General features: G+C 38.0%; 1 protein-coding gene and 1 pseudogene across 1 annotated transcript in view; both read right to left on the reverse strand.

Moving 5' to 3' along the window:
- Window positions 1–1,638: 1,638 nt before the first annotated feature.
- Window positions 1,639–27,533, reverse strand: part of LOC129529646 (putative tyrosine-protein phosphatase TPTE) — a 41,735-nt gene continuing 15,840 nt past the window's right edge. The window contains exons 6-15 of the mRNA XM_055375383.1: window positions 22,533–22,583; window positions 20,885–21,046; window positions 14,284–14,403; window positions 12,536–12,635; window positions 12,326–12,389; window positions 11,529–11,593; window positions 4,589–4,649; window positions 3,691–3,772; window positions 3,504–3,592; window positions 1,639–1,703 (exon numbers count right to left, since the gene is read on the reverse strand). Coding sequence (XP_055231358.1) covers window positions 1,639–1,703; window positions 3,504–3,592; window positions 3,691–3,772; window positions 4,589–4,649; window positions 11,529–11,593; window positions 12,326–12,389; window positions 12,536–12,635; window positions 14,284–14,403; window positions 20,885–21,046; window positions 22,533–22,583 — 859 coding nt within the window. The remainder of the gene's footprint in view (window positions 1,704–3,503; window positions 3,593–3,690; window positions 3,773–4,588; window positions 4,650–11,528; window positions 11,594–12,325; window positions 12,390–12,535; window positions 12,636–14,283; window positions 14,404–20,884; window positions 21,047–22,532; window positions 22,584–27,533) is intronic.
- LOC129529669 (uncharacterized) lies at window positions 13,870–13,966 on the reverse strand (annotated as a pseudogene).

Below are 27,533 nucleotides of genomic sequence, written 5' to 3' on the forward strand. Positions count from 1 at the left end.
ATGACAGAAAAGCGTGAAATATATACACACACATAGAAAAACAAATTTTACTATATTCAAAATTACAAACTTCTCTCCAGGCATGATGGCTCATGCCTGTAATCCCGGCACTTTGGGAAGCTGAGGTGGGTGGATCACTTGAGTCTAGGAGTTCGAGACCAGTTTGGACAACACAGTGAGACCCTGTCTCTATAAAAAATACAAAAATTAGCCAGGCATGGTGACGCTCACCTGTAGTCCCACTTACTCAGAGCGGCTGAGATGGGAGGATCACTTGAACCCCGGGAGGTTCAGGCTGCAATGAGCCGAGATCGTGCCACTGCACTCCAGCCTGAGTGACACAGTGAGATCATGTCTCAAAACAAAACAAAAATTTACAAACTTTTGTACAACAAAATAAATCACAATCAAATTTAAAAGGCAACATGTGGGGAGAATATAATTACAATACTAAGAAAAATTGGCATTCAGATTCTTTAAAGAACTCCTATAAATCAATATAAAATATTTTTACTATCATGATACTACTGGTAACCTGCAGGCAGCAACCAACCAGAAGATAGCAAGACTAATATGAATGAACACATAAAAAAGAGGCTGCTCTCGTACATACCAGCTGAATATTAGCCCTCTAAACAACCTTTAACAAAATCAACAAAATATTATGTGAACACAGAATAATGTAAACCCCCTCTCAGCAAAAAAGAAAAAAAGTCAAATTTGAAATGATTGTTTTCCTTCAAGCAAGGAATTAGCATTAGTTAATAGAAAACTGACGCTAACTTCTTTAATAATAACATTTTAGGTTGGACAATGTGAAATGGCCATTTTTAAAGCAAAAGATGGTTAAAAACTGGCAATTTCAAATGATTCAACCTCTATATTCTTAACTATGGTACTGTAAATTGCCAGTTTATATACAATATTCCAACCTGTAGAGCTAAACACAGAACCTGTATATTAACTAATATACAGCTAAACACAGAACCTGTGTTTTAACTAATGGGCTTGAAACTAGTCAATAAGACTAAAACTTGATTTTACTGAATTATATAAGTCAGTTGATGGTGCTATGTTTTCCTGGAATTTGATATAAAAATTGATTTAGAGCCCACTAAAAATGTAATTATTTATGTCTGTCAAAATTTGTGAAATATGCTTAGATGATTATTTAAAGCCTAAACCTGAATGAGAGAAAATCTAACTAAACTTAAATTGGTTGGATTTACAAATGGCTTTTTTTCCCCATTTTCACCCCACCAATGTCAACTTCTTCGTATCATTACACTATAAAAATTCCAGTATAATTTTTGATATAGCATCTCTGTTGGCTCCCTTAATCTAAAATGTTCTCACAAAGTTTAAGAACAACCTTAAATATTACTGGAACAAAAACAGACTTATAGACCAATGGAACAGAATACAAAGCCCAGAAAAAATCCATGCATTTATACTCAGCTGATATTCAACAAAGGTGCCAAGAATCCAAGATGGGGAAAGGACAGTCTCTTCAATGAACGATACTGGGGAAACTGAATATCCACTTGCAGAAAAATGAAATTGCAACCTATCTCACCCAATATACAAAAATCATCTCAAAGTAAATGCTTAACTGTGAAACATGAAATTGGAAAACTACTAGAAGAAAAGATAGGTGAAAATCTTCTTGACGTTGGTCTGGGCCAAGATGTTTTTGGATATGACTGAAAAGCATAGGCAACGAAAGAAAAAGTAGACAAATGATACTGTATCAAACTAAAACGCTTTTGCACAGCAAAGGAAATATTTATAGAGTAAAGAGACAACCTACAGAATGGGAGAAATATCTACAAAGCATACATTCGATAATAGGTTAACAGATTTTTTAAAAAAGGAATTCAGACAACACAATAGCAAGAGAATAAGTTACTTCTCTAGAAAATGGGCAAAGAACCTGAAAAGATATTTCTCAACAGAAGACACACAAATGGCCAAGAGGTATAATGAGAAAATGCTAAACATCATTAATCATCAGGGAAAAGCAAATTAAAACCACAAAGAGATATCCTCACACCTGTTAGGATGGTCATTAACAAAAAGACAAAAGAAGAGTTGGTGAGGATGAAGAGAAAAGGGAACCCCCTTGTACGCTGTTGGTGTGAATGTAAATTAGTAGTTATTGTGGAAAACAGCACTGAGGTTCCTCAAAAAACCAAAAATAGAACTACCATATGATTTGGAGATTCCACTTCTGGGTATATATCCAAAGGAAATGAAATCTGCACTCCCATGTTCACTGCAGCATTATTCATAATACCCAAGCTATGGAGTCGATCTAAATGTCATCAGTGGATAAATGGATAAATAATATATGGTATATATAATTAAAGGCATACTATTCAGCCTTAGAGGAGATCCTGTCACTCGAGATAATATGGACGAACCTGGAGAACATTATGCTAAGTGAAATAAGCCAGGCGTAGAAAGACAAATACTGCATGTCTCACTTATTTGTGGAATCTAAAAAAGTCAAATTCATAGAAGCAGAGAGTAGAATGGTGGTTACCAGGGGCTGGGGAGACAAAACTTGGGGGATTGTGAAGATGTTGGTTTTTACTTTATGATTATTGTTATTTTTTTAGATGGAGTTTTGTTCTTGTTGCTCGGGCTGGAGTGCAATGCTGCGATCTCAGCTCACTGCAACCTCTGCCTCCCAGGTTCAAGCGATTCTTCTGCCTCAGCCTCCCGAGTAGCTGGGATTACAGGTGCATGCCACCACACCTGGCTAATGTTTTGTAATTTTTAGTAGAGATGGGGCTTCACCATGTGATCCACCTGCCTCAACCTCCCAAAGTGCTGGGATTACAGGTATGAGCCACTGTGCCCAGCCTGAGATGTTGATTAAAGGATGCAAAATTTCAGTTAGACAGGAAGAATAATTTCAGGAAATTTACTGTACAACATAGTGACCACAGTTAATAATCATGTATACTTGAAAATTGCTGAGACAGTAGATTTTAAATGTTCTCACACAAAAATATGTGGAGTAATGCATATGTTAATTAGCTTGATTTAGCCATTTCACAATGTTTACGTATATCAAAACATCATGTTGTACACCATAAATATATTGGTTTTTTATTTGTTAATTTAAAAATAAAAAAGATCAGCCTTAAATAAAAGTACTCTGATATTCTAAAATTAAAGACTGTTTGTATTTTGAGAGATATAAACTGGCAAACCAAAAATAAGGAAATCCAAATACTAGTAAAACAAGGGAAAATATGCTCAACCTTCCTTAGTTCTTTTTTCCTACTTTCTTCCCTTCCTTATCCTCTCCCTATCTCCTACCCTTCCTCCTCTCCTCTTTCCTTTCTCCTTCCCTTCTTTCAGTCTTGGAGCTAATATTTAAAAATGCTAACAATTATTAATACACATTAATAGCAATACGTATCTTGTTCTTGTACTTTATGTATATTTACATATCTTTAGAAATGGAGAAATAAAAAGGAAAATGTTATTACCTGTGCCTCCTTTACAGTGAATCGCTACGATGCTTTCAAGATCTTGAGCCATCCACTCATTTACTTCCTTGGTGAAAACCACCATCTGACTGATTTCAAGTTTAAGATTTTTAGTTAAAATATTTTCAAAAAATCAAGCCCAATATATTTAGCCCTCTTCTGATAGTCAATTTAGCATAAAACTTACTGTAGAGTGGGGACATTATGATCATCAATCATGATTCTAACAACCCTATTATGGAAGTGCTTAGGATCATAAGCTCTTTCACCTAAAATAAATAACATGTATGTCATATCTCTATAGGGAATAACATGATAAATGAGGAAGTTATGAATAAGTTAACATATCTTATTAGAATTCCTTATCTATCTTCAAAAAGAGCTTTCCAAGTTGCTCCTGCCACTCTAAAATAAACGCAAGCGTTTCAAAAATGTAAGGATGGTAGTGGTTTATCCATCTCATATAACCTAAACTCAACTTATTTTTGTTTAATAGGTATAATTTTTAACTTTCTAGCAGACTATTCATTATATTATTTCAGGGTAGTTAGAAACCACACGAGGCAAATGTAGCTGACCAGAATGTTTGCCCCCTGAAAATGTCTATTGAGTATACAGGTAGAGGAAAAAATCAAGAGAGACAGGGTATTAAACTGGGTTACAACCTGTTTTCTACAGTTTTTTGCTTTTTTCCCATCTAGACCCTTGCTCTCATCACATGCCACTGCTGATGGGTCAGAAGACTCATTTGTTAAATTGTCTATGTCCTCATAATGCAATCTGGCAAGAAAAACAGAAAGATTTTCCTAAACCTAATATCGCTAGAACAGATCTTCCCTAAAATGGTTTGCTTCCACTGCAGCCTCATTGGTCCTGCCAAAGCCACATCCTTCATATGGTACTTTGTGCTGCTGGGCTAACTCCTTCTACTAAATGGGGCCAGTCCAAGATGGGGATTTTTAAATTCATTCCTTGCCACTACCAAATACTTATGATTAAATGCAATCTAAAAAGCAAAATCATCTTCTTACGTGCAGTAATCTGTTTTCTATCTACAGTAGCAAAATATAGAGTAATGTACATACTGCATAGATTGTAGACTCGATAGTGGTTTCGGTGTTTCTTATCTAGAAACCGCACAACTTCCTAAAAAAGACAAACGCATATCTTACATATTTACATGGCACCAACATAAGCTATTTCCTAGGGGGAACCTAAAATGGTTATTACTTTTATTAATTTATCTCTCACTAGCATCTTCTAGGGGAGATTCAGGGAATAAGAGGGTATGCAAATTTCAAGTTCTAATCCACTGTGATTTTTCAAATAGTCCACAAGTATGTTTGCCTACTCAGATGAGTCTCTATTGTAAATACACACTGTTTAAAGCTATCAGATAAGTAAATTAGCTGGTTAACTAACTTTAAGTAATTTGTTCTAAATCATTAATTCACAGTTAATATGGTTCTTGTTTAAATCTAATTCATATTCGTTCTTATTTAAATTTAATTCTGAATAGATACATCTTTAGAGTGATCTGCATATTACAGTCTATCTAAGCACCATGTAAACAAATAAATGCAAAAAGTATATAGTATGATTGTGTGTATGTGTGATACAAAAAGATAAACATATCAAATTTTAAATAACTGGTAACAATATGGAGACTATTTTGGCTCATTTGTTCTCTTTATTTTTTTAAATGAAGATATATGTGTACCTATAAGTGTGTGTGTATATATATATATGTATATATGTATAACCTTTAAAATGAAAAACAAATAGTAGTTATAATTTAAAATACAATCAATACCACTACATGAATCCAACTTTCAGTAAATACATCTTTCTGAAACATACACACACATACGTATATATCTCTGTGCAACAACAAAAATGACACAAAATTTTAAAACTGATTAGTATGGTACCCTCAGAGCAATGTTTACTGGCTTAATATTGAGAAAAATAAAATGAAGGTATCAAAGTCATCCATTTATTAAACTGGCTATCTCTGTTAAGAGGAAATAATAAGTCAAAAAGATGAACACTCTGAATCTGCATAGTGGGGGAGGCAAGGATAAATAGTTTTATATACTTCAGGTGTATCCTCCCCCCAGGTGATGGCTTTGTTCTTATCAATCTCTATGTTAAGATAATCCAATGGCCTGACCTGTCTTCCACCTGAAGAGACCATGGAGATTAGGCTCAGTCTTGTGCTTGCTTCCCTTTTCCACGGTGTGGCACTGGGCACACTTCTGAACAAAAATTTTCTTGCCTTTCTCAGCATCACCCATATTTAATTCTCTCTTTCATCACTGGCACTACAAAGGTTCCCGCTCAGAAGCCAGATGTCCCGCTCTATGTACCATATTTTCTTTATCTAATCTATCATAGACTGGCATTTAGGTTGATTCCATGTCTTTGCTCTTGTGAATACTGCTGCAATGAACATATGTGTGCATGCATGTATTTTTATAAGACAATGATTTATATTCCTTTGGGTATATACCCCATAATGGGATTGCTGGGTCTGATGGTATTTCTGCCTCTAGGTCTTTGAGGAATTGCCACACTGTCTTCCACATGGCTTGAACTAATTTACACACCCACCAACAGCATTTCTTTTTCTCTGCAACCTTCCCAGCATCTGTTATTTTTTGGCTTTTTAATAGTAGCCATTCTGACTGGCATGAGATGGTATCTCATTGTGGTTTTGTTTGCATTTCTTTAATGATCAGTGATGTTGAGTTTTTTTTCATATTTTTGTTGACTGCATGCATGTCTCTTTTGGGAAGTGTCTGTTCAGATCCTCTGCCCACTTTTTAATGGGGTTGTGTTTTTCTTGTAAATTTAGGTTCCTCATAGACTCTGAAGGAGATATTACCAGTGAAGCCTGAGAAACAGCAAAGATGGCAGCCAGCTCCTTCCTTTGGAAGCTCCATCCCAGGGGGATACTGACCTGTAGCCAGCCCGCACATACCTGCAAGAGGTGGCTGGAGACCCCTGTTGGGCATTCTCACCCAGTCAGGAGGCATGGGATCAGGGACCCATCCAAAAAAGCAGTCTGGCTGCTTTGGGGTAGAGCAGGTGTGCTGCACTGTGAGGGATCCTTCCTCCTCCGGACCACCTGTATTCTCCAAAGCCAGCAGGTTGGAGTGGCTGAGTTGACCAAACTGCAGAGGTGGCAGCTGCCCCTCCCACCAGGAGCTCCATTTCAGGGAGAGATCAAAGCTCTGTCCATAGAACCGTTGCTGGAGTGGTTAAAGCCCCTACAGGGATTCCTGCCCAGTGAAGAGGAATGGATTGGGGTCCTGCTTAAAGAAGCAGTCTGGTCATGATCTGGCAAGCCATCTGTGCTGTGTCGTGGGGAACTCTTCCTTGTCCCGACTGTCTGTATTCTCCATAGCTGGCAGGCTGGAGTGGCTGAGTCTATGAACCACAGTGATGCTGGCTGCCTCTCCCCACCTCCCCGGGAACTCAGACCCAGCTGAGGTGGATTCCAACCTGCTGCTGTTGGCAGGCTAGGATTCCAAGCCAGTAGGTCTTAACTTGTGAGGTGTCAAGGAAATGGGGCCTGCAGAATGATGCTGCCTGGCTCCCTGGATTCAGCCCCCTTCCCAGAGATACGTATGGACAGATTTCCCACTGTGCTGAAGATCCCCGGGGCTAAAGTGTGTAAAACTCCTGGGTTTCTGTGTGTGCCTGAGCAGCTGATGTGCCCAGACTCCATACAGGTCTGTGTATCAGACCCACAGCCCTGGTGGCATGGGCTGACAAGGGGATCTCTTGATCCACGGCTTGCAAAGATCCATGAGAGAAACACGGTTTCCCGGGCAGGACTGCACACTCACTCACTGCTTCCCTTGGCTGGGAGTGGGGGTTCCTTTGGCTCCATGCCGCCCCCGGCTGGGCCGTCGCACCCCCTGCCTGCTTGTCTTCATTCTCCATTGGTCAACCTGTTCATCCAGTCAGTCCCAATGTGAGAACCTGGTTATCTCAGTTGAAGGTGCTGAATTCCCTCGCCCCTTTTCATTCTTCGTGAGCACTGCAGACTGCAGCTGCTTCTAATTGGCCATCTTGCATCACTCTAAACATTTCTTTTTTAGCCGTAGTTCTTAATTCCTATAGCCCTTGGTTTATCACTAGTTTCTTGATAAAACAATCCGTCCACGTTCTCTAGTCATGGGATGATGACTCAGGCCAGGTATCCAGGACATTTTCTGGGAAGTAGCTGAACTTGCAGCCCTGTCCTGTTCAGAACTGAGCTAACACACTGCAGAGAGGTACTCCTTCCACCTCTCGGCAACTGATGGCAGCCCTAGATAGTTAGACTTTTATTGAGGTATAAGTATTGTAAATTACATAAAATTAAACAATGATCCTTTCAAGCTGGCATTTCACAGTAAACAGCATTATACGTTTGAAATTAATTTAGTCATCCACAGAGCCTAAAGCAATATGCCCCGACTATAATTTAGGATCTCAACCTAAGAAAACACATTTTGGGTTATGGCATCCCCATCTTTCTTCCCTATGGTAGACTATCAAAAACGGCCACAATTCTTTATAATTCCTTCCATCAAGAGTTGGAGTTTATTTTCTACTCCTTGAATCCAGACTGGTAGTGTAATTTGCATTGTCCAATAAAATGGGGTAGAATTAATATATAATTTTGAGCCTGGGCCTGAAGAGGATTTGCATTGTTTTGTTGCCGCTCCTCAGACTCTTGCCTCTGCCATCATGTGAACAGGTCTGAAGTAGCCTACTGGAGAACGAGAGACCACATGGGGCCATTCAGCCAAGTCAGGTAATATTCTTTCCTTTCATTTAAAAAATCTGTTTCCTTCATTCTTTAAAAATATTTTTAATTGACACATAATACTTGTTCATATTTATAAGACAGAGAGGGATATCTCAATACTTGTATACAATGTGTAATGATCAAATCAGGATAATCAGCATATCTATCACCTCAAATATTTATCATTCTTTGTGTTGGGAACACTTAACATCCTTTCAATTTAAAAATATACAATAAATTATTGTTAACTGTAGTCACCCTACAGCACTACAGAACACCAGAACTTATTCCTATCTGTAAGCTGAAATCTGATATTTCTTTGTTGATTTTCTGTCTAGATGATCTGTCCAGTGGTTAAGAGTGGGGTGCTAAAGGCCCCAACTGTTACTGCATTGGAGTCTATCTTTCCCTTTAGACCTAAAAATATTTGCCTTGTTTATCTGAGTGCTCTAGTGTAGGGTACATACATATTTACAATTATTCTATCTTATTGCTAAGTTGATGTCTTTATTATTATAAAATGACCTTCTTTGTCTCCATACAGTTTGACTTAAAGTCTGTTTTTATCTGATAAGTATGGCTACCTCTGCTCGCTTTTGTTTTCTGTTTGCCTGGAATATATTCTTCTATCCCTTCACTTCCAGTCTGTATGATCCTTTACAGGTGAAGTTAGTTTCTTGTAGGCAGCATACAGTTTGGTCTTTTTTTTTTTTTTTTTTAAATCTTGGCAGCCAACTCTGTATCTTTTAATTGGGAATTTGATCTGTTTACATTACATTCAAGGTTACTGTTAATAGATTAGGTTTTATCCTGTCATTTTGTTCATTTTTTTCTGGTTGTTTTGTATATCCTTTGTTCTTTTCTTCACCTTTTTTTTTTTTTAATCTTTGTGGTTTGGTCACTTTCTGTAGTGACAAAGTTTGATTCCTTTCTCTTTTTCATGTGTATATCTGCACTACAGGTGAGTTTTACACGTTTGTGTGTTTTGACAATGGTAATCATCCTCTTGCTTCCAGATGTAGAACCACCTTAAGCAGTCCTTGTAAGGTCAGTCTAGTGGGAATGAATTCCTTCAGTTTTTGCTTGTATAGGAAATACTTTATTCCTCCCTCATTTCTAGGGGATAGCTCTACTAGGTATAGTATTCTTGGTTGACAGTTGTTTTTTCTTTTTTTCCTTCAGTACTTTGAATATATCATCCCATCTTATTGTCTACTGACCTGTAAAGTTTCCACTGGGAAATCCACTGCTAATCAAATGGAGTTTCCCTTATATGTGACTTGATGCTTTTTTCTTGCTGTTTTTAACATTTCCTTTTTTTTTTTTTTTTTTGGATACAGTCTTGCTCTGTCATCCAGGCAGTAGTGCAGTGGTGTGATCTTGGCCCACTGCAACCTCCACCTCTTGGGTTTAAGCAATTCTCGCGATTCAGCCTCCCAAGTAACTGGAACTACAGGTTCACACCACCACACCCAGGTAATTTTTTTGTATTATTAGTAGAAATGCGGTTTCTTCATGTTGGCCATGCTTGCCTTGAACTCCTGGCCTCAAGTGATCCACTGGCCTCAGCCTCCCAAAGTGCTGGGATTACAGGTGTGAGACACCGCACCTGATGAATATTCCCTCTTTTTGACTTTTGACTACTATGCACCTCAGAGAAGACCTTTTTGGGTTGAATCTATTTGAGAACCTTTGAGCTTCCTAGATTTTGGCCATATCTCTCCCACGTCTGTTTTTAAAGCTCTTTATTGTTTTTTTTTTTTTTTTTGAGACAGGGTATCACTGTGCCACCCAGGCTGGAGTGCAGTGGCACAATCTTGGCTCACTGCAACCTCCACCTCCTGGATTCAAGCAATTCTTGTGTCTCAGCCTCCCAAGTAGCTTGGATGGCAGGCATGCACCACCAAACCCAACTAATTTTTGTATTTTTTAGAGACAGGATTTCGCCATGTTAATCAGGCTTGTCTTGAACTGCTGGCCTCAAGTGATCCACTGCCTTTGCCTCCCAAAGTGCTGGGATAACAGGTGTGAACCACTTCACCTGGACTCTTGATTGTATTTTTATTTTATTCCTTAAATTCTTCAGCTCCACAATCTCTGTCTGGTTTTTAATGATATATATATCCTTGTTGAATTTCTCATAAGATCATAAATTGTTTTTCTAATTTCATTGATTTGTCTATCTGTGTTCTCTGTATCTCATAGTTTCCTTAAGATCATTATTTTGAATTCCTTCTTAGCCATTTGATATACTCTTTAAATTTAGGGTCTGTTAATGGGGAATTATGGTGTTTCTTTGGAGGTGTAATGTTTCCTTGCTTTTCACGTTTCTTGTGGCCCTAAACTGATTTTTGCACATCTGGGGGAACAGTTGCCTCTTCCAATGTTAGGGAGTTTTCACAGAGAAATACTTTTTCCAATAGTTGTCTCCTATAGTGTTCATTGGGTAGGGTGCTTTGACTTTGGATCTGGGTGGGTGCAGTAATATAGTCTTCAGGTGACTTTTTTGGCTGTAATCAGCATTCAGTGGTGTCTGTGAGTGCCTCAGTGGCCTGATGGTGAGTGTTTGTGGAGACAGTGGTATGGCTTTTCTTGGTGTGAGAGCCATCATTCAGATTAGTTCTCAGGCCTTAGGCATATGCATGCTAGCTGCAGTGGCTTTGCTAGTTGTGGGGTACTGCCAACAGCAGGGCAGGCACCAGGCAGGCCAGTCCTCAGTGCCTTAGAAGTGCATGCGGCAAATGGTGGCTCTGCTGGTGAAGGGGGTGGGGCTGTTGGCAGCAGTGGGTGCCAGATGGGATGGGCCTTGGGCCTTGGGGGGTGCATTTAGCATGCAGTGGCTCTGTCAGTCGAGGGTAGCCAAGTCATTTTAGACTAGCCAGTCCTCAGATGACCCAGTAGCTGCCCACAGATACATGAATGAGCTTAGTTGAGACAGGAAATCCTTTCTGCAAGCACCTAAATTGGACAGTTAAGCCCATACCAAATTCACAAACCACAGTATCATGAGCCAAATAAACAGCTGCTGTTATAAGCCAGTAAGTTTTGGGGTGGTTTGTAACCACTGGCACAATTGTAACTGGTATCAATCCATTATGATTTTTTTCCTTGAAAGAGTACATTTTTAAAAGAATACTGCCATATCTGGGTCAGTATTAAACTTATGACTACACAGTCTACATTCACCAAGAAATGAGTATTTGTCAGATAAAGACCCTTACCTCGATTGGATTTCTATAGAAAGACTGCCTTCCAGAAGATGGAAATGACATAGCAATAATACGTTCTAAAAGTCAAAATCATCACTATTACAAACATTATTATAGATTTCATATAACATACAAAAAAATTAACTTATACATGATCAGACTCCATTTTCACAGAAAAAAACCTTTTAAGATTGAGGTTGACAGAAAAGAGCTAATACTCAGGATAATCAAACAACAAATTATACAACACAATGACCATTAAACTGCCATGGAGTTCTTAAGTCTCCACTAGTTCTAACTGTATGCCATGTATTTATGATGGCCTCAGTCTGAAGTTCCCCCTGTTCTTCGAATTTATTTCTTATCTTAAATACCACAGAAAATCCAAGATTTCTGGGCACCAGTGATGGTGGGAACTCCCAAGGTGCTTTGCAGCCCTCTGACGCAGAAAACCTGAGATCTACAAAGCACTGACCTCATTCTCTGGGATTCTAGGATAAGAAGAGGTCTCTGTGGGATCCTTGGGACTCAGAAATAACTACTAGAGGTTAATAAATTGAAACTCAAATGGAGTCAGCTGAAAATCCATTCAAGTTCCTATGCTGCAACTGAGTAGTCCTGAATTGAGAAGACATGCAGATCTTCCATTGCCAGGGCTAAACCACAAATATGTCACACTATCACAGTAGCATATATCCTCATGAATAAAGAATATTTTGAATGAATGTGTCTTAGATGAGGCAAAAAAAAATACAATTACAAGAAAAAGTGAAGTAATACAAGTAAATCAACGGTTAAGTGTCACAAACCTGTAAGGTAAGTGAGGTCTAGGTCAAATCCATCCCTTGTGTATCGCCTTTTGTTTTCTGAAACCTGACAGTTTAAAATCATCATTAGTTTGTGAAACACTCATCAACATAAAAATAAAAAACATTATATAGTATAGATATCAACCCTTGTCAATGGGTCCCAAAACGCAAAATATTTTTGCGAATCATAAGCATGTTTTGCCCACTTACCCGCCTTCTTAACAGCTTTTCAAGTTGTCTTTTTTGATGAAACAGATGAAAAATTCTTAACAGAATAATAAGTCGTAGAAGTCGAAGTAAATGTGTCCATCTAAGAATAAATTTAAAGGATCCATTTTTGCTTCAGAAACAGAATTTTATCAATATAAACTATGTCTAGAGCAGCAGTTGTTAACCAGAGGCAATTTTCCCTCCTCTCCCCAATTACCTACCTTGGGGATATTTGGCAATGTCTGGAGGCATTTAGGTTTTCACCACTGGCGTGCGTGCATGTGTGTGTCTGTGTGTTACTTACATCTAGTGAATAGAGGCCAGGAATTTTGCTAAACACCCTACAATTAATATAACTGCTCACCACCCTCTTATGACAATGATCTGGCCCAAAATGTCAGCAATGCTGAGGCTGAGAAATTCTGGTCTAGAGAAATAGTGATACAATAGACTCTTAGCATCTGTAAATTTAATTTTGGGATTTAAGACTAGCATTTTCAATTTTTCCACATCAAAACAAATCGATTATTCTTGTTCATCTTTGTTATTCCCATGAGTAACAGATGTTCACTACAGCTGCTACTACACATCAGGGAGGCAACAGATTGAGATACTTCTGAAGTGTGCTAGCTGGAATCTCCCCTACCATCAGAACCACCAAAGCAGAGAACTGATGGTCTGGACTGGTGCTTCTCTGATTTGGGCACACATCAATAAGAGCCACCTGGAAAAGCTTGTTAAGCTGCAGATTGCTGGGTCCCAGAGATACTGATTCAGTGGGTCCAGGGTGGGGCCTAAGGTATTTTTCTTCTTATATTTCTAGCAAGCTGTCAAGTGATGCTGACGTTTCTAGTCAGAGGACCACATTGGCTGAGGTTATTTTCAAATAACTCCAAAAGCCTATCACTTAACATGCTTTTAGTTAGGGCCTGAGCTGTAGTCCAGGGAAGCTAGGGTACAAAAAGAAACCAGCTATTTGACCCATGAACAAGCTTAGGAAGCCACCATCTACATCCCAGTATACATTTGCTCTTTCATTTTCCTCATTGTCACAGTAAAAAAAGAGTCACCAGGGCTTCATATACTCTTTAGTTTCCCAATCCCTAACACTTCTAACTTTGCCTAAGCTTTCTTTGTTTCTACCACAACTATACTGCAAAACTCTACTATTGTGTTGCCACGTGTCATCTCCTAGTTTCTGTTCTGTTTGCTATTTTTTAGAAACTCATGATTGAAGTCACTCTAATTTTGCGTATGCTCAAATAAATTCCCTCTTGGCTGTAGGAAAAATCCAGACAGAACATTATGTGTAAGGGATTTGTAGTTGAAGCAGAGAGGGGAATTGTTTTCAATATAAATTTTTTTGATATAGCAGATATTAAACTGATAATAATATTATACTTGATCTTAGCCAAAAGGCCAAAAAATGATACAAATGGGAATTTGACGAGAACTTCAAAATGTAGAGAAGTTAAAGTTAGTACAAGAGTAAAAGTCCTTCTTTGGGGTACTGCATCTTCTTTATTCCATTAATGGTACTTAGCCTGTATACTCTTCACCGGTCCCTAAATATCACAATCTTTTAGTTTCAAAGTATGTGGGAATTTACCTAAACATTTCATTTTAAAGCAATGTATTTGGTATAGAATGAGAACATTTGAAGTTGAAAAGATTATATAGAATAAAAGGCACAGAAAATGCTAAAATTAATGAAAAACTTTAAGAGAGGTAAGTCTTATGTTTCATACCTGGGAATATTCCTAAGCAACTTAATGTCAAAAAAAATGTAAACGACATCAACCAGCAGAAGAATCACAATAATGGCAGTATCTAAAATGTTAAATAAGTCAGAAAAACACTGCTGTCTCCTGTAATATAAAACAAAAAATAAGTTCATTCCCCCCTGCAAGAAGAGATAGGAATATTTAAAGACCACAAACTATTGACTCATCCCCATTAAGAATTCTACTATCAAGAATTATTTAAAATGTATTTTCTAGAGTAGACTAAGGGAAAAATATAACATTCATGGGAAGTTTTCAAACAATAAAATTATATTCATCATTTGACACTTATATGTGACTAAAACACCAACATGGCAATTCAAACATAATAAGAGATATAACTAAATGCGTAATAATCACACTCATTGTGGACAATGGGGTATCTATCCCCTCAAGCATTTATCATTCATGTTATAAACAATCCAATTACACTCTTTCAGTCATTTAAAAATATACAATCAAGTTATTGTTGACTATGGTCAATCTGTTGTGCTATCAAATAGTAGGCGTTACTCATTCTATTTTTTTGTACCCATTAACCATCCCCACCTCCCCACCCCCAAGCCCCTACTACCATTCCCAGCCTCTGATGACCATCCGTCTACTCTCTAGGTCTATGAGTTCAATTTTTTTTTTTTTTTTTTTTTTAGAGCTCCATAATAAGTGAGAACATGTGATGTTTATCCTTCTGTGCCTGGCTTATTTCACTTAACAAACATAGTGATCTCCAGTTCCATCCATGTTGTTCCAAATGACAGGATCTCTTTTTTTTTTTTTTTTTTTTTTTTTTTGAGATGGAGTTTCACTCTTGTTGCCCAGGCTGGAGTGTAATGGCGTGATTTCGGCTCACTGCAACCTCCACCTCCTGGGTTAAAGCGATTCTCCTGCCTCAGCCTCACGAGTAGCTGGGATTACAGGCGCCCGGCACCACACCCAGCTAATTTTTGTATTTTTAGTAGAGATGGGGTTTCTCCATGTTGGTCAGGCTGGTCTCGAACTCCCGACTTCAGGTGATCTGCCCACCTCAGCCTCCCAAAGTGCTGGGATTAGAGGCATGAGCCAGTGCACTTGGCCAGGATCTTATTGTTTTTTATGGCTAAATAATACTCTCTTGTGTATATGTACTATATTTTCTTTACCCCTTCATCTGTTGATGGGCACTTAGGTTGCTTCCAAATCTTAGCCATTATGAACAGTGCTGCAACAAACAGGGAATGCAGATATCTCTTCTATATACTGATTTCCTTTTTTGTGGGTATCTACCCAGCAGTGGGATTGCTGGATCATATGGTAGTTCTATTTTTAGTTTTTTGAGTAACCTCCAAACTGTTCTCCAATTGGTTCCACTAATTTACATTTCCATGAACAGTGTATGAGGGTTATCTTATCTTCACATCTTTGTCAGGATTTGTTATTGCCTGACTTTTGGATATAAACCATTTTAGCTGGGGTGAGATGATATCTCATGGTAGTTTTCTACACTGAGAATTTCTCTAATGATCAATCATGTCAAGCATCTCTTGATATGCCTGTTTACCATCTGTATGTTTTGAGAAATGCCTATTCAAATCTTATCCTCATTTAAAAAATTAGATTATTAGATTTTTTCCTAGAGAGTTGTTTGAGCTCCTTACATATTCTGGTTATTAATCCCTTTTCAGGTGGGTAGTTTGCAAGTATTTTCTCCCATTCTGTGGGCTGTCTCTTCACTTTGCTAATTGTTTCCTCTGCTATGAAGCAGTTTTTTAACTTGATGTGATCCCATTTGCCCATTTTTGCTTTGGTTGCCTGTGCTTGTCAGGTATAGCCCAAGTAATTTTTGCTCAGACCAATGTCCTGGAGATTCTTCCCAATGTTCTCTTGTAGTATAGTAGTTTCATTGAGGTCTTAGATTTAAGTCTTTAATTCATGTTGATTTGATTTTTGTATATGGTGAGAGGTAGGGGTCTAGGTGCATTCTTCTGTATGTGTATATCCAGTTTTCCCAGAACCATTTGTTGAAGAGATGTCTTTTGTTCAATGTATGTTCTTGGCACATTTATGAAAAATGAGTTCACTGTAAGTGTGTGTGGATTTGTTTCTGGGTTCTCTATTCTATTCCAGTGGTCTGTGTGTCTGTTTTTATGCCAGTGCCATGGTGTTTTCGTTATATAGTTCTGTAGTATAATTTGAAGTCAGGTAATGTGATTCCTCCAGCTTTGTTCTTTTTGCTTAGAATAGCTTTGGCTATTCTGGGTCTTTTGTGGCTCCATATAAATTTTAAGATTGTTTCTTCTATTTCTGTGAAGAATGTCATTCATATTTTGACAGGGAGTGCATTGAATCTGTAAATTGCTTTGGATAGTATGGACATTTTAACAATATTGATTCTTCCAATCCATGAACATGGAATCTCTTTCCATTTTTTGGTGTCCTCTTCAATTTCTTTCATCAGTGTTTTATCATTATAAAGATCTTACACTTCTTTGGTTAGGTTAATTTCTAGGTATTTAATTTTATTTGTGGCTATTGTATATAGGACCACTTTTTAAATGTCCTTTCCAAATGGTTCACTGTTGACATATAGAAATGCTACTGATTTTTGTATATTGATTTTGTATCCTGCAACTTTACCGAATTTATCAATTCTAATAGTTTTTTTGGTGGAGTCTTTAGTATTTTCCAAATAAAATGTATCATCTGCAAACACAAGGATAATTTTACTTCTTCCATCCCAATTTGGATTTCTTTTTTTATTCCCTTTCTTTCTCTTCTATAATGGATCTAGCTAGGACTTCCGGTACTATGTTGAACAACGGTGGTAAAAGTGGGCATCCTCATTGTGTTCTAGATCGCAGAGAAAAGCTTTTCATTTTTTCCCCATTCAGTACGGTAATGACTGTGGGTCTGTCATATACGGTTTTTATTAAGTTGAGGTATGTTACTTCTATACCCAGTTTTTTTAGGGTGTTTACCATGAAGGGATGTTGAATTTTATCAAATGTTTTTTCAGCATCAACTGAAATGATCTTATGGTTTTTATCCTTTACTGTGTGGATATAATGTATCGCATTGATTGATTTACAAATGTTGAACCATCCTTGCATCCCAGAGACACATCCCACTTGTCATGATGAATGATCTTTCCCATATATTGTTGAATTCAGTTTTCTAGTATCTTGTTGAGGATTTTCGCATCAATATTTATCAGATATATTAGCATGTTTTTGGTTTTGGTTTTGGTTTTTGGGTTTTTTTGTTTTTATTTTTATTCTTTTTGAGACTGAATCTCACTCTGTCACCCAGGCTAGAGTGCAGTGGTGTGATCTCAGCTCACTGCAACCTCTGCCTCCCAGGTTCAAGTGATTCTCTGGCCTCGGCCTCATGAGTAGCTGAAATTACAGGTGCCTGGCACCACACCCAGCTAATTTTTGTATTTTTAGTAGAGACGGGGTTTCACCATATTAGCCAGGCTGGTCTCGAACTCCTGACCTCCAGTAAACCACCCGCCTCTGCCTCCCAAAGTGCTGGGATTATGGGAGTGAGCCACCACTTCCAGCCTACATGTGTCTTTATGGGAGAAGAGTGTTTCCTGTAGGCAACAGAGCAATGGGTTTTTTTATTTTATTTATTTTTGAGCTGGAGTCTTGCTCTGTCACCAGACTGGAGTGCAGTGGCACCATCTCGGCTCACTGCAACCTCTGCCTCCCGGGTTCAAGTGATTCTCCTGCCTCAGCCTCCTGAGTAGCTGGGACTACAGGTGCGCACCACCACACCCTGCTAATTTTTGTATTTTTAGTAGAGACAGGGTTTCACCATGTTTGCCAGGATGGTCTGTAGCTCTTGACCTCATGATCTGCCTGCCTTGGCCGCCCAAACTGCTGGGATTACAGGCGTGAGCCACCACACCTGGATGGGTCTTGTTCTTTCATCCATTCATCCACTCTATCTTTTGATTGAAAAGTTTAGTCCACTGACATTCAATGTTATTATTGATAAGTAAGGACTTACTCCTGCCATTTTGTTATTTGTTTTCTGGTTGTTTTGGGGTCTTCTCTTCCTTCTTTCCTTCCTGTCTTTCATTAGTGAAGGTAATTTTCTCTGGTGATATGATTTAGTTTCTTGTTTTTTATTTTTCGTGTATCCATTGTTATATTTTTTGGTTTGAGGTTACCATGAGGCTTGTAAATACTATCTTATAATCCATTATTTTAATCTTATAAGTTTTCATAAACAAGTAAAAAGAAAACTAATAAAAACTCTACAACTTAGTCTCCCTATTTTTTAACTTTTTGTTATTTCTATTTATATCTTATTATACCATCTATGTCTTGAAAAGTTGTAGTTAATATTTTTGATTGGCTCATAGTTTAGTCTCTCTACTTAGAGTAAGAGTAGTTTATACATCATAGTTACAGTGTTATAACATTCTGCATTTTTCCGTATACCTACTATTACCAGTGAGTTTTATACCTTCAGGTTGTTACTTATTGCTCATTAATGTCCTTATCTTTCTGATTGAAATACTCCCTTTAGCATTTCTTCTAGGACAGGTCTGGTGTTGACAAAATCCCTCAGCTTTTGTGTGGAAAAGTCTTTATTTCCCCTTCACTTTGAAGGATATTTTCACTGGATACACTGTTCTAGGGTAAATGTTTTTTTCCTTCAGCACTTTCAATATGTCATGCCACTCTCTCCTGGCCTGAAACGTTTCTACTAAAGAGTCTGCTGCCAGATATATTGTAGCGCCATTGTATATTATTGGTTTCTTTTCTCTTGCTGCTTTTAAGATCCTTTTTTTATCCTTGATCTTTGGGACTGTGATTATTAAATGCCTTGAGGTAGTCTTCTTTGAGTTACATCTGCTTCGTGTTTTATAACTTTCTTGTACTTGGATATTGATATCTTTCTGTAGGTTTGGGACGTTCTGTTACCATCCCTTTGAATAAACTTTCTACACTCCCCACCTCCTCTTTAAGGCCAATACCACTTATATTTGTCCTTTTGAGGCTATTTTCTAGATCCTGTAGGCAGGCGTCATTGTTTTTTATTCTTTCCTTTGTCTCCTCTATGTATTTTGAAATAGCCTGTTTTCAAGCTCATTAATTCTTTCTTCTGGTTTATCAATTCTGCTATTAAAAGACTAATGCATTCTTTGGCATGCCAATTACATTTTTTGGCTCCAGAATTTCTGCTTGATTCTTTTAAATGATTTCAATCTCTTTGTTAAACTTATCTAATAGAATTATGAATTCCTTCTCTGTGTTATCTTGAATTTCTTTGAGTTTCCTTCCTCAACACAGCTATTTTGATTTCTTTGTCTGAAAGGTCACATATCTCTGTTTCTACAGGATTGGCCCCTGGTGTCTTATTTAGTTCATTTGGTGAGGTCATGTTTTCCTGGATAGTGTTGATGCTAGCAGATATTCTTTGGTGTCTGGGCATTGAAGAGTTAGGTATTGATTGTAGTTTTCACTGTATTTATTGTAGTTTTCACTGTCAGGACTTGTTTGTACCCATCTTTCTTGGGAAGGCTTTCCAGATATTTGAAAGAACTTGGATACTGTGATCTAATCTCTATCTGCTTTAGGGGGCACCCCAAGCCTCCTAAACTCTGGTTCTTGCAGACTCATAGTGGTACTGCCTTAATGGTCTTGGACAAGATCCAGGATAATTCTCTGCATTACCAAAAAGAGACTCTTGTTTTCTTCCCTTACTTTCTCCCAAACAAACAGAGTCTCTCTCTCTGTTCTGAGGCACCTAAAGCTTGGGGTTGAGTGACATAAGCACATCTGTGGCCACCACTACTGTGACTGCATTGGGTCAGACCTGAGGCCAGCACAGCACGGGGTCTTGCCCAAGACCTGCTGTAACCACTCCTTAGCTATTGCAGGAGTTTACTGAAGGCCCTGGGGCTCTACAGTCATCACGTGGTAAAAACAGCCAGGCCTGTGTCCTTGCCTTCAGGATGGCAAGTTCTCCTAGCCTCCAGGTGGATCCACAGGTGCTGTCTGGGAATCAGGGCCTAGATCAAAAACTGTAAAAGTCTACCTAGTGTTTTATTGTGCTATGGCTGAGCTGTCACTCAAACCACAAGATGCAGTCCCTCCCACTCTTTCCACCCCTGTCCAAAGGCAGAGGAACATCAATCCATGGCCACCTCAAACACAGGACATGGGGGGGTACTGCCAGACTACCACCAATGTTCTCATAAGGCCCAAAGGCTCTTAAGTCAGTTTGTAGTGAATGCTCCTGTTAATTATTTTAAAATGCTTTTTTTCTTTTTGAGATGGAGTCTCACCCTGTCACCCAGGCTAGAGTGCAATGGCATGATCTCAGCTCAGTGCAACTTCTGCCTCCCAGGTTCAAACGATTCTCCTGCCTCAGCCTCCCAAGCAGCTGGGATTACAGGCAACCACCACCACATCCAGCTAATTTTTGTACTTTTAGTAGAGACGGGGTTTCACCATGTTGGCCAGGATTGTCTCGAACTCCTGACCTTGGGATCCTCCCACCTCAGCCTCCGAAAGTGCTTCTTATAAAACTACAAAGTAGCTTAATGCATTATAAAAATAATCAAACGTACCCTTCTACAAATACTCGAAGAAGAACATCCATGAGAAAAAATAAGGCAATAGCTAGAAAAATAGAACGATACTCCAAAGGAATATAAAGTTTGCTGTCAGTGAAAATTAGGTCAGCAAGGACGAGAGCGACATCCAGTAAGACCAGGAAAACTCCAAATAGTCTAAAATAAACAAATAAATAAATAAATAAATGCAAAGATAAAGGGGCATTTGTCCCTGTAGCTATACTATATTTAAGCCACTGATCAGGTACCAAAATGTTATTATTTAGTATTAAGCTGCCCAGTGGCAGGAAAAACTGTAATGCCTTAGAATCTCAGAAAAATCACTGTTTTCACCCAATAGAAGCAGTTCTTAATAAACAAAATTCTCACCAAACCACTTCACAAGATATTATTGTGGCCTTTTACAGTAAACACACCAGGCCAACACCTCAAGAGAGAAAAGTAAAACTGAATTAAAATCACCTGTCTGTTTACAAACTCTTCTTAAAATTTGCAAATTTCATAAGAAGTTTATACCAATTTCTCATAAAAAATAAACCCTCATTAATCTGGATAATTCTAAAGAATTTATTAATAAAAACCAAATGAAAGCATGAGTAACATAAGCTCTTAAAAGACCAAGATTTTTCATCAGTGACATTTTCAACAAGCACATGATTTCATATTTATGGGTGCTTCTAGCAGAGTGATGGGCACATGAGTCTTGAACTCTAAAGTACCTCCTGCCACTTGCTGTTACATATTCTAAATACATTCTCCATAAATTGATTAGACTATTTGCCTAGTCTATGAAGGTGAATTCGTCTTTGAAGTACTTTTTTAAAAACTTGCAGCTCAAATTCAAATATTATTAATTCAAAAGGAAACAATTATATTGCATAAATCTATATCATAGTATGAAATCTTACTCTTATGTAGAGAAGAGTCTAAGTAAATTGTTTCCAAAATTAAAGAGTAATTCCTGGTGTATACGGTACTAATAAAACACTTTATTAATAATTATAGAATTTTAACATTTGATTTTCATTAATGTTACTTTTGCAGATAGAAGAAAAACAATATTAATATATTACTATTAATCTTAGGCAAAAGCCATTTATTTGCAATTCTTAATGTCCAGCTTAAACCAAAATTCCATGATAAATTAGATTACATTAGATGGGGCACATGGCTACTTAGCAACTGATGGACAGTGGAAATGCTTTTTTGTTATTTCAGTGTTTCTCATTGAAGTATTAAGTCTCATATATATATGTATGTATAGATATATATGAGACTCATATATTTTCTTTTCTTTTCTTTTTTTTTTTTTTTACATGGAGTCTTGCTGTGTCGCCAAGGCTGCGGTGCAATGGTGCAATTTCAGCTCATTGCAACCTATGCCTCCTCGGTTCAAGCGATTCTTCTGCCTCAGCCTCCTGAGTAGCTGGGATTATAGGCACCCACCATTATGCTTAGCTAACTTTTGTATTTTTAGTAGAGATGGGGTTTCACCATGTTAGCCAGGCTGGTCTTGAACTCCTGACTTCATGTGATCCGCCTGCCTCGGCCTCCCAGAGTGCTGGGATTACAGGCGTGAGCCACCGTGCCCAGCCAAGTCTCAGATATATTTAATACATGGTGTTTTCTATGTCTCACATACCCAAATGCAAAGGATGATACAATTGAATGCACAATTTTCTTAATCTTGCTGCTGCAAAAAGAAGTAAAAATAAAATTAATCAGATTTCTTCTAACATATATTGTAAATTTAACCAAAAAACAAAGGGCCTTAGAAATAAAATTTCAAAAGAAAATTATTCAGAAGTTGTATAACAAAATGCTTTTTACTAATAGCTAAAATTTTATTCTTCCTGCTCCATGAGTATTTTACTTGTTTACTATGCTATCCAGAATATATGCAAATAAGACAGTAAACTTTGGATGTTTAGTAACATTTGCATTGCATGCAAAGCTCCAACCCCAACTTTATGGCAATACTAAACTTAAACTTGTGGTCATCATCTCAAGGAGTATAGCATGAAGACAGAAAAGGGTGGTAGAAGAGAACTGTATTTTAATGCCAGCCTGGGCAAATCACCAAACTTTGGCCAGATCTCAGTTTCCACTGCAATAAAATAAGGTGTTTCAGGAATGAGCATAGGGAGTAAATGGTGCTCTTGTCATCTTCTCAAACTAGACACCTAGTGAACAGATACACATTAGCAAGAGTCGCATATGAGGTTGCAAACGAACTTCAGAGGTAAGACATTTTAGTAAGATATACTTCAAAGGAGAAACACCCGAAAGACTGGGCTCCTTCCATTAATCAAAGGAAGGAGAACCTGTTTGATGGAGCCTCCAATAATGCCTCATTTTACCTTATGGCTGGAGACAAGGTAGCTCATGAGGAACAATTTTTTTGTCCTACTGAAGCCTCCTGTGTTGGAGGCTCTTCAGGAGGAGAAGCCTCCAACACAGGAAGCTTCAGTAGGAGAAGACTTCAGGAAGTTTCTGTCATACTGAAGCCTCCAACACAGGACTCAAATTCCACCCCAAGAGCCATGAATCCTAAGACAATGCTCACAGCCTGTGCCTAAGACGGGAGAACAAAGAGGGCAGATACTGAGCAGAACTGGGGCACTGACAATTGGCCTTTGACATGAACAGACATTTCTCAAAAGAAGACATGCATGTGGCCAACAAACATATGAAGGAAAGCTCAATATCACAGATTAGAGAAATGCAAATCAAAACCACAATGAGATACCATTTCACACCAGTCAGAATGGCTATTACTAAAAAGTCAAAAAATAACAGATGCGGGCAAGGTTGCAGAGAAAAAGGAACACATATACATTGTTGGTGGGAGTGTAAATTAGTTCAATCACTGTAAAAAGCACTATGGCAATACCTTGAAGAGCTAAAAGCAGAACTATTTGACTGAGCAATCCCAATACTGAGTAGATACCCAGAGGAATATAAATCATTCTACTATAAAGATACATGCATATGAATGTTCACTGCAGCACTATTTACAATAGCAAAGACATGGAATCAACCTAGGTACCCATCAATGACAGATTGGATAAAGAAAATGTGGTACATATATACCATGGAATACTATGCAGCCATAAAAAAGAATGAGATCATGTATTTTGTGGGAACATCGATGGAGCTGGAGGCTCTTATCCTTAGCAAACTAGTGCAGAAACAGAAAACCAAATACTGAATGTTCTCACCTATCAGTGGTAGCTAAATCATAAGGACTTATGAACACAAAGAAGGAAATAGACACTGGGGTCTACTTAAGTGGGGAGGGCAGGAGGAGAGAGAGGAGCAGAAAAGATAACTATTTGGGTACTGAGCTTAATACCTGGATGATGAAATAATATGTAAAAAATAAAAAAAAAACCTCCCTGACACAAGTTTACCTATGTAGCAAACCTCACGTGTACCTCCAAACCTAAAATAAAAGTTAAAAAAAAAAAAATTGGCCTTTCATGAATGATGTTAGGTTAACCTGAGATAAAGGAAATCCCCAATCCTTCTAATCTTCCCCTCTCCACCTGGACCCACCACCTCCACCCAGGCTTGGAGAGTTAAGGCTGATGTAGATGGAGGATCAATTGGCCAAAAGAGGTGAATTCTCTCCTCAAGTTGCCATTCCCTTACTACAAGAACCTCTGATCCCACACAGTCTACTAGATCTCTGGGTATCAAGGAAATGTCATAAATCTGAACTCACTTGACAATGTCACCATACAGAACCAAGTCTGACAGATTACGAAGGCATGAAGAAGTGGCTTGGGTGGCTTTAGCCCCTTAATCTGTTTCAGTGTACCCTGAAACTATACCAAGTAAATACACAATTGAGACTTTTTTGCTTAAAAAAAGAGTACTATGTAAATGAAGCTTCAAGCAGTTATGTGCAGAGTTTGCAGGGAAATAACTATGACTCAGTAAATCCATATCCAGGAAAAGTACTGTTCACACTCGGGAGCAACAGACAGACACTCCAACATGAAGCAACACGAAGCATAGCCTCCATGTACCTTTCCTAAAAGCAATCACTCAAAGTGCTTGAGTCAGCTGAGCAATGAATCAAAATGAAGAACAAAAATGTAGCAGGTGACCAAAAGCAATGGCAACAAAAGCCAAAATTGACAAACAGGATCTAATTAAACTAAAGAGCTTCTGCACAGCAAAAGAAACTACCATCAGAGTGAACAGGCAACCTACGGAATGGGAGAAAATTTTTGGAATCTACTCATCTGACAAAGGGCTAATATCCAGAATCTACAAAGAACTCAAACAAATTTACAAGAAAAAAATCAAACAACCCCATCAAAAAGTGGGCAAAGGATATGAACAGACACTTCTCAAAAGAAGACATTTATGCAGCCAACAGACACATGAAAAAATGCTCATCATCACTGGCCATCAGAGAAATGCAAATCAAAACCACAATGACATACCATCTCACACCAGTTAGAATGGTGATTATTAAAAAGTCAAGAAACAACAGGTGCTGGAGAGGATGTGGAGAAACTGAACACTTTTACACTGTTGGTGGGACTGTAAACTAGTTCAACCATTGTGGAAGACAGTGTGGCGATTCCTCAAGAATCTAAAACTAGAAATACCATTTGACCCAGCCATCCCATTACTGGGTATATACCCAAAGGATTATAAATCATCCTGCTATAAGGACACATGCACACGTATGTTTATTGAGACACTATTCACAATAGCAAAGACTTGGAACCAACCCAAATGTCCAACAATGATAGACTGGATTAAGAAAATGTGACACATATACACCATGGAATACTAAGCAGCCATAAAAAAGGATGAGTTCATGTCCTTTGTAGGGACATGGATGAAGCTGGAAACCATCATTCTCAGCAAACTATCGCAAGGTCAGAAAACCAAACACTGCATGTTCTCACTCATAGGTGGGAATTGAACAATGAGAACCCTTGGACACAGGAAGGGGAACATCACACACCAGGGCCTGTCATGGGGTGGGGGGATGGGGGAGGGATAGCATTAGGAGATACACCTAATGTAAATGATGAATTAATGGGTACAGCACACCAACATGGCACATGCATGAATATGTAACAAACCTGCACATCGTGCACATGTACCCTAGAACTTACAGTATAATAATAAAAAAAAAGTAGCAGGTGAAAATGTAAATAAATGATTCTAAAAGTAAAGATAAATGATATAAAATCATGAATAATAGTATTGATTTGAATTTTTAGGCATTCTTACACTAGGATTCAAGGTGTGGAAGAAGATAGAAGTAAAGGCAGGTTGCATTTCTTATCTTTCACAGGTACAAGTGCAGTTTTATTCTCGATATTGATGGAAAAAATGGTATAATTATGTTTTCTAAACATTTAAATATAAACATTGATAGACTAGAAATGGGCTTCTGACTTGCATATCAACAAAAAATGCAAGGGATAAAAACAAATCAATTAATAGCAAAACATAGACAAATTTACAAAGAAAATATCAAAATATTTTTAATAAAGAAAAAGATGATAAGTAAAACCAAACGTACCAGAAATCATAAATACAAACATATTACTCTCATATTGCATATTGAGAAATACTCTCAGATAACTTTGAAATTAAAGGCATTACATGCTATACACGAGAGACAAAAACTAAATTTAAATGACAATTCAAAAATAAAGAGATAGAGGCCAGGCGCGGTGGCTCACGCCTGTAATCCCAGCACTTTGGGTGGCCAAGGTGGGTGGATCATGAAGTCAAGAGATCGAGACCATCCTGGCCAACATGGTGAAACTCCATCTCTACTAAAAATACAAAAAATTAGCTGGGCGTGGTGGTGCATGCCTGTAGTCCCAGCTACTCAGGAGGCTGAGGCAGGAGAATCGCTTGAACCTGGGAAGCGGAGGTTGCAGTGAGCTGAGTGGAGCCACTGCACTCCAGCCTGGTGACAGAGCAAGACTCCGGCTCAAAAAAAAAAAAGAGAGAAAAAAAGATATGAGATACTAAACCTTAATACACTGAAAGTTCCAATAATATCAAAGTTGAATTAAAAGCACAAATATTAACTATGAACATGACTCATTTTTTATCAATAGAAGGTGGAAGCTACATGACACTAACAAGACCGTGTTTAATGAAATGGGATTTGTATTGAAGGCAGGTGCTATCTCCCCCACTGGACACATTTTTCTCTTGTGCAGACTCTGGGGGTAGGGAGGTGGCCATGATGCAAAGCACGAAAAACACTGTAGTGACTCTGGTCTTCCTGCTCACTCTAGATCACTAAAACAGGGTAGGGACAATACAGAGGGATGACATGTTCATGCTGAAAAAACTATGAGTCACTTAGGAGAAAAGTAAATTTCTACACTTTATACCTTAAGACAAAGTAAATTCAGGGCAGATATTTTATTTAAATGAAGAAAATAAATTCAAAACAGAAATTTTGGTGGATATATTTAAACTCTTGGGGTGAGAAGGACTTTCTGAGAATAACATTAAAGGCAAAATCACAAAGAAAAGTACAGATACATTTGATTACATGAGGATTAAATGCTTTTATGTAGTGAAAAGCAAGACAACCTGGGAGAAATTGCTTATATTACATAAAATAGAAAAAGGATCAATAGAT

This window comes from Gorilla gorilla, chromosome 23, assembly GCF_029281585.2.
Source record: "Gorilla gorilla gorilla isolate KB3781 chromosome 23, NHGRI_mGorGor1-v2.1_pri, whole genome shotgun sequence".
In the NCBI taxonomy this organism is placed as follows: Eukaryota; Metazoa; Chordata; class Mammalia; order Primates; family Hominidae; genus Gorilla; species Gorilla gorilla.